We start from the raw sequence: 7,606 nt of genomic DNA on the forward strand, positions 1-7,606 counted from the left end.
TTAAGCCATAAAACTTCTGAGTTTCAACAATGTATGTTGACTTTGTAGAAATTTCAATTATTAAAGGCATTCAAATGTTTTACGTTAGAATAACTAAACTGAAAAATTGTAATGTCTAATCAAATAAAACCTTCATTTTTTTCTTTTGTGTGTGTGTATTTTTTTATGAAAAATGTTGTCATTCTTTTGCCACTGTTTTCATACCCTGAAACAAAAACAGGCCATCTTGAAGGCAAGTCTCTCAGCTGTTTGCAACCTTTACCTCAAGAAAATAAGGTGAAAAGCACGTGAGCTGATCTAAAAAAAAGAAAGAAAGAAAGAAAGAAAAAAATCATCATGAAATTTGAATACTTTCTCTACACCCGGGAATGGAAAATAGCTGGAAATCCTCACTGGATCAAACTGTTCTGGAAGATTTCCATATTTACTGAGCTCATTAACCTTCCTGGCACAATATCCTCCCTCGTGGTTTCAGGTTTCCACAATGCACATGAGACACAGGACAGCCACTTGGGCCACTAACAAAATACAACAACACTCTCCCCTCATCTCATCTTTCTTTTCATTTACTGCTTCACTTTCTCCCAGCACTCATTGGGTCATCCTGGCAAAAAGGCACAGCAAATGGTACTTTTAAGCTGTCCAGATCGTGATGTTCGGACACGTAGAAAAGACCAATGTATCTATGGAAAGAGGAAAATTGAGAGAGAGCGAGAAAGGAGAAAAAGCCAAGAGGATTTTAAAACAAAGTTCAAAGTTCATCTGAAAGGTATTTGGCAGCGGTTTATATAAACCAGACTTTTTTTTTTAGCGAAACAGAGGGAAACGGAATACTTGTGCCTCTTTTTATGGCAGTAACACTGCATCAAACCTGTTTCCCAGCAGAATAACCTAGTCCATATAACTAAAACTATTTTTCCAGAACTATTTTATTGTGACCAACTGGGTATAGGAAAATGTAAGTATTATTACTGCTTAAAGAAATGCTGTTTTGTGCATCATGCGTGCACATATCAGTTCAACACCAGAGAGTTCAGTTTGCAGTTCTAAGAATATCTAAAAGCAAATAGTTTAGTTTATTTACCTGGATTTGCTAATAAGACATTCTTACTTTTTTCACATTCTACTCTAATTGTTCCTTCAAAAAATGTGTTTGTACAATTTAATTGTGAAAAATAACAGTCTGTAAAACAAAGGAGCGATTGATCTACTTTTATTTCATGAATTATCTTCAAATCCTGTGTGATCCATCTTTATGTTTACATTGATGCTTCCCGAAAATTCCATAATTCTCCTGTTTTGGGTTTTTTCATGCATTTTTGCAGAGAATTCTAAAAATATGATCAGGTTGAACCCTGCCAAATATTTAGAAATGAAAAATGTACTGATTCATAGTTTATGTGCAAAATGTCAGAAACAGATGTTTTGTATGGGTCATCAAACATTTAAAGCTTTCTGAGAATATCTCTAAAGGTTTGTGTGATTAAAACTCACTTGCTGCATGTTGTATTTAGTGAGTTTTCTTCTGCATTACTAAAGAATGAATAAACGTGACAGAGCCAATTTACTTAAGCAAGTTGTGTCAGCTGGTTCCACTAAACCGAGTTGAGCAAATTGAGCAAATTACATCCAAACTGCTTTATATTTAAACAACTCCTGCCATGATGAGTTCCGGTCATGTTTAAACGTGCAGCTTGAAATGAGGTGTTACATTTTAAAATAAAGTAAAAGTATCATTTTTTATGTTTTGAATGCAACAAAATAAAAGTAAAAGTTGTGATTCAAAATTACAGGTAAAAATAAATATCCCAAAAAAATTACTTATAAGTGCTACAACAAAGTGCACATACTACGTTACTACACACATCTATTTTTTGACCTCTGACCTTTACAGACTAAAACACCAACCTGGTCAAAACAATCTGATCAACACTAACAAAACCAGTCGGAACTCAATATCCAGTTGAGCAGTGATCATTACACCTGCATCCAAATTCTGTTGCATTAAAAGAACTCCAGTAAGTTAAAGTGGCAGGACATGAATATACATTATTACAAATAACTTCATTTCTGGACATTTATGGTTTGATTTCTTTGTATGTATGGATCACTTGGGTTGTTACCGACATCTGGTGAAAATTTCATGTCATTAGCACCTCTAGTAATATATTTACTGAGAAAAAATGGTGACGTGTTCAATACTTATTTTACCCGCTGTATCTAAATCATCTGGATTTCCAAAGCAGCTCGTCACACCACAAATGAAACCATCTATTAGAGTGGTTTGTGGACGATCATCACCATATCCTGTAACAAATCCTGGAGTGATGAGAGATCACGTATGTCCATAAATTAGGCAGAAGGAGCTGCAGGTAGTCATTACTCTGGAGGAACAACTGTTTCCAGCTCGTGTAGACACATCTGCTGACTTCCAAAACCCCCAGGCAGCTAATAATACTGCCCAACCCAACTGCTCTGATACAACACTTGGGTTGTCTGGCCCAGAGGTTCACTGCAAATGTCTGACAGCACACATCTGCACAGCTGTTAATACCCTCTAATACAAACGGAGAAAGACAACTTTGGTCTGACATCTCATTTCTCCTTTCCTGCTCTGACCTTGCTGTCATGAGCTTTGATATCTTTATTTAACATTCATGCAGGAAATACTATGTGTCGTCTCTTAACACTTATCCCATAAAATAGTGAAATAACACAATAATACAATTCTTGTTCTTTTTTTAATAATTTGTCATTGTCCAATTTGGAACTAAAATTAATGATGTTCTGATGTCAAAAACAAAATCCTATAATATGGATGGATGGATCTTAACCTTTGTTATATAACAAGGAGGAAATAATTATTGTATATGTGCATTAAGAAGATGCTTTTAACTTGTCTTCAGCTCTTCTTTGATTCTGATTATTAAATAAACAGTAAAGAAGAAAAAAACACCTAAAATATTTATTTGCTTTGTTACAACAAGCATGAAATTTATGAGACACATAAAATAACCTGAATGGTACATATTTGCATTTAGTCATCGCATTTCTGATAAAAATGTGACAGATTTATGTCATTTTATTGTTTGTTCTAGATTTTTTATTTACTATTTTCTAGCCATCATAAATTTAATGTAAACATTTAGTTATGGAGAACTAAAAGGTTATTTGTGGCTTATTTTTGAATATGTCATGTACACAATCTTCTTTAAAGGTTTATTCAACTAGTAATTCTAGACAACTCCAGAGATTGTTAGTGATTTACTGAAAAAAATGATTAAATAAAATGTATATTATATATACATATGCAGTATATAATATTCAAACATAAGGTCAACATTTGGTTGCATAATGCTGTGTTTGTCTGCTGACAAAGATGCCTTCTCATCTTTTATTAAGTTAAAAGCATCATCTTATTTGTTTTTATGAAGATGTTTTTTAATTGCATGATTTCTGCTGCAGATGCATATGTTATATACACACACTTGCATCAAACAGACCAGTTTGTTTTGATCCACTGCAATTCAAAATGTTTAACTCGTGCAGCAAATTGCGGTTAAAAATGCCTGAAACTGCATCCGTGATTGTGCCACAGTTGGTTTTATCTTTGCACAGAATCTAAGCAAAAAAATGAATGTAAAACAGTTTGAGACAAATTATTTAATAAATTCCAAGAACAATAATAAATGAAAATATCTATTCAATCTATGATAAACAAGAATGAAGGGTTGTATAAAAGTCAAACGTATTAGTATTGTTTTAAACATACAAATTGCTAATGAGACAAAATGAGCATGCTGTATCTTCTGTACACGTTACATAAATATTTACAATTACTCGACATAAAGGCAAACTCATCACTATGAGCAAACTTTTGGTTTATTTCCACATTTTCTCCTTTTAACACTTCTATCAATTTGTTTTATTATAACAAACTATCAGCATCATCTGAAGGGTTTAACTTGCTGAAAAATATACTGGATTCAAAGTCACTGAAAAAGCTAGTCATGTTGCAATTATTCACACGTCAGTCATAGATTCAACAAATGGTTGTGCGTTTTACCAGCTGTGTAATTGCATTGTTTGCAAAAATCTTGTTTTTGTTTTGTTTTGTTGTTTTTATTAAAAAAAGAGTATGATTTTCTCACAAAAGAAAATAGATTTCATTTAAACAGTGATCTATCCACATTTTAATTCTACATTCTCTTACCTGCTAAAACATATTTCGTTGGTGACCAATCAAAGAGTTTATTTGCACATTTGAGACTGTTGTTTCACAGTTAACCTGTTCATTAACTGAGCTAACCTGATTGTTTTCCACCCCTCCCCCACACCCATCAAATCTCTCCTGTCCTCACTGCCCGCCTCTGACTCTTCCTTTCTCCCTCTGCCTCTGGTTCTTTGTGATGCCTCCTGTTTCTGCTCTTCTTCATCTCCTGAATGTATTTCCACTTGCCCGCTCCCGGAGCTCGCCCTCGTGGCCTTGACGACCTCTTGTCCAGCCACAGCGAGTCGCAGTACTCTTCCAGCGAGGGGGAGCTCATTGCTCTCAGGTAGTCTTTGTAACGCTGGCGTGTCTCTGCCGCGTGCTGCGCCTCCGCCGCGGCATCCTCGCCGACCTTGTGCTTTCGGTCCAGCTGTCCACGTGCAACAAGCTGGAGCTTGAGACGGAGGAGCGTGTACGAGAAGTGTGAGTGCTCCTGGGCTACGCAGACGTACACGCCGACATCAGAGGCGTGAAGGGAACGAATCAGTAGTCCGCGGTTTGTGTGGACAACACGATCGTCCAGTTTGACCTGAGAGATGGAAAGAAACACATTAGAGATGCAGCACAACAAGAGCTTATAATTTCAGTTTGGGAAACCACCAACATTTTTTATAAAATCCCTAAAAATCCAAGATTTACAACTGCAGTGGTAAAGGAGATATTGAAATATTCAGAGGTGGGCACCAGTTTGCTAAAACGCAAATCTGCTAATTGCGGACCTAAATATTTCGTTTGCACTTTAGTGGTATTACTATTTTTTTATAATTCTTAAGCGGATTTGCGCTTTATAAAATTAAAATGCAGTACCGCTAATAACTAATTATTTACCAGTCATCATCATTATCTTGAACAGTGGAAGGTACAGCTGTCAATGAATCACAACGCACATGATCTATCCAACTGCACCCCTTCCAGATAAACACACTTATAGGAAACGTATACATCCTTACTGACTGTTGCTTTCGGTTAGGGTTCTCATTTCCCACAATGCTTTGTGTCTGCTTACGTAGCAGGAAGACAGTGTTTAGAACTCCCTGTCCCAGCAAAAACAGTAAACGTTTGTAATCCATACTAAAATTTTGTATGTATTGATTTATTTCACTTTACAATCAGAGCTCCTTTTTAAAAAAAATAAAGTTTAAATGCTGGAGCTCAATACTTGGCGTAATTGGTCAAAGCAATCCGACAGCTGGGTTAGACAGACACCTAGTGATCAACTGGAGCAACTACATGGAAAACTTTCATTTCCTGTCACAAATCAAATCCGTCATGTATCCAGAATGCATCACTTCAGTTTTCCAATAAACAGTTTTGAAATTGCTTTATTGATGCTTCTTTAATGAAAAATCTATAACAAACAAAAGAAAAAGACAAAGAAGCAGCAAAACTAGCAATCCTTAACAACTTTTTAAAGAATCAGCCGAACTAGCAATTCTCAACAACTTTTTAAAGAATCAGCCGAACTAGCAATCCTCAACAACTATTTTAACTTTTAGACTAGGAGCCAAAGTTCTGTTTTAGGAAATCACATCCCCAGCAATCGGAGGTTGTAGAATTAAGTTGTAAAAGAGTTCATACACTACTAGTTGGCAGTGTTGTACATATATTGTACATGAATCATTGCCAGCTATAAAGTGTCAAATTGAGCTTGCGCTTAAAAATTAGCTTCCGCTGGTTTTTCTATGGCATAAGCATTTTTGAAGTTGAGGACCTATATATTTTCATAAGCACTTTAGAAATTGCGGAACAAATTTTTGGGTTAGCGCTGCGCACCACTGGGAATATTTAATCAAAAGTGAAAAAAACTCTATAAAGAAAAACGTCATCTGCAGCTCTTACTGATTTAGTGTTTAATTATCATATTTTACTGCAAAATTATATGGAGCACAAAGTAAACTGTTATTTATTCAACTCCATTTCATAATTAATATTTTATGAATAACTATGCTTATGATTGTTGCCATCAATCAAAGTTTTTTTATCTTTTTGTTGTAAAAAATGGGAACAAATGCAATAAAAAATAAGAATTTATGCCAATCTTAACTGCTTTCAGCCATGACCCAAACTTCCTGTCAAATAATTGTATTTTGGGGAAAAAAAGATAGTATTTTGTTAGCCATGTTTACATGGATGTAAAGGAAATAAATAAAAGTCTGGTGCATGCAAATGCTCATCATGATCAGATTAATTAAGTTTGTGCCCATTTAAACCATATATTGGAATTATTTAATCCAGATACATTTTAATCTGATCAAAGAATTTTGCATATGTACACACAGTTAATACGTATACTTAGTATACCTAATAAAACTTTACAAAAGGCATTCAGGATACAATAAATTTTATTTTTCTGTTTGCTGAAACAAAAAATCAGTAGAAATTGGCACAAAGCCACATGAATACTGGCTGCTAACTCGTACCTCGCTCATACGCACACATTTTCACGCATGATTTGTATTCAAGGTGTGTAATGAGCCCTGAAATGGGAACCATGTTGAGTTAGGTGTGGTGAGTCTCAACCACAGCGTGGAGGAGGTTCAGAGGTCATCTTCTCCTACAGAGAGCTCATTGGATGCACAATGAGAGTTTGCGCCGCTGCGGAAAAGTGTTTGTGCTCGTCTTTAAGGTGTAAAAATGTCGATTCTCCTCCTTTCATTTAGCGTTAACAATGATTCATTGGGTGGTGCTGTTGCTGTTGTGGAGCTTGAAACAACACAGCTGTATTGGAGGGACAGATTGTGAGTGTGTGTGTTCAGAATACATGTGCATGTGAGTCTTCTTCAAAAGCATACCTCCCACAGTCCTGCCCTGACCCCCCATTGGTGGAACTGATAAGACGAGCAGAATTTTACAATAAATTTTAAAAATTGTGTCACGCTTTGCCTTCACTTTTTTTTTTACTCACGACTGTGTGTGTGTGTGTGCATCGTATGCTTATAACTCACAGGTGGTATTTAGGTTTGACGTTAATGATGTGTTCTTCAAGCAAAGGCAGACACAGTTTTCCTTAAACTCCCACACTGTTAAACTCACAACTCTTTCTCCAATCGTAATATTTGTTTCTTGACACAACTAACCACTCTTAAAACGCATGAGCAAATGCAATAAAAAAGTCAAACTTTCACAAATCTATCCATTTCAAATCATAAAAGTCAGTATTTATGTGCCTATCTGTTGTCCATAAGCCGGCCTGCGGCTATTCAAAATCAAGACATCTGTGATTAAACAGCAATGCCAGATATTTGAACTTACCCAGATGGTCTGTATTTGTGTGTATGTATGTGTGTGTGTGTGTGTGTGTGTGTGTGTGTGTGTGTGTGTGTGTGTGTGTGTGTG

The 7,606-nt window shown here is 35.7% G+C and overlaps 1 protein-coding gene across 3 annotated transcripts in view; it reads right to left on the minus strand.

Moving 5' to 3' along the window:
* Positions 1-3,648: 3,648 nt before the first annotated feature.
* Positions 3,649-7,606, minus strand: part of sema3d (sema domain, immunoglobulin domain (Ig), short basic domain, secreted, (semaphorin) 3D) — a 32,395-nt gene continuing 28,437 nt past the window's right edge. For all 3 annotated transcript variants that reach the window (XM_014003453.1, XM_014003454.1, XM_014003452.1), the window contains exon 18: positions 3,649-4,799. In XM_014003453.1, coding sequence (XP_013858907.1) covers positions 4,341-4,799 — 459 coding nt within the window. In that variant the 3' untranslated portion in view covers positions 3,649-4,340. The remainder of the gene's footprint in view (positions 4,800-7,606) is intronic.

This window comes from Austrofundulus limnaeus, unplaced genomic scaffold (assembly GCF_001266775.1).
Source record: "Austrofundulus limnaeus strain Quisiro unplaced genomic scaffold, Austrofundulus_limnaeus-1.0 Scaffold19, whole genome shotgun sequence".
Classification (NCBI taxonomy): Eukaryota; Metazoa; Chordata; class Actinopteri; order Cyprinodontiformes; family Rivulidae; genus Austrofundulus; species Austrofundulus limnaeus.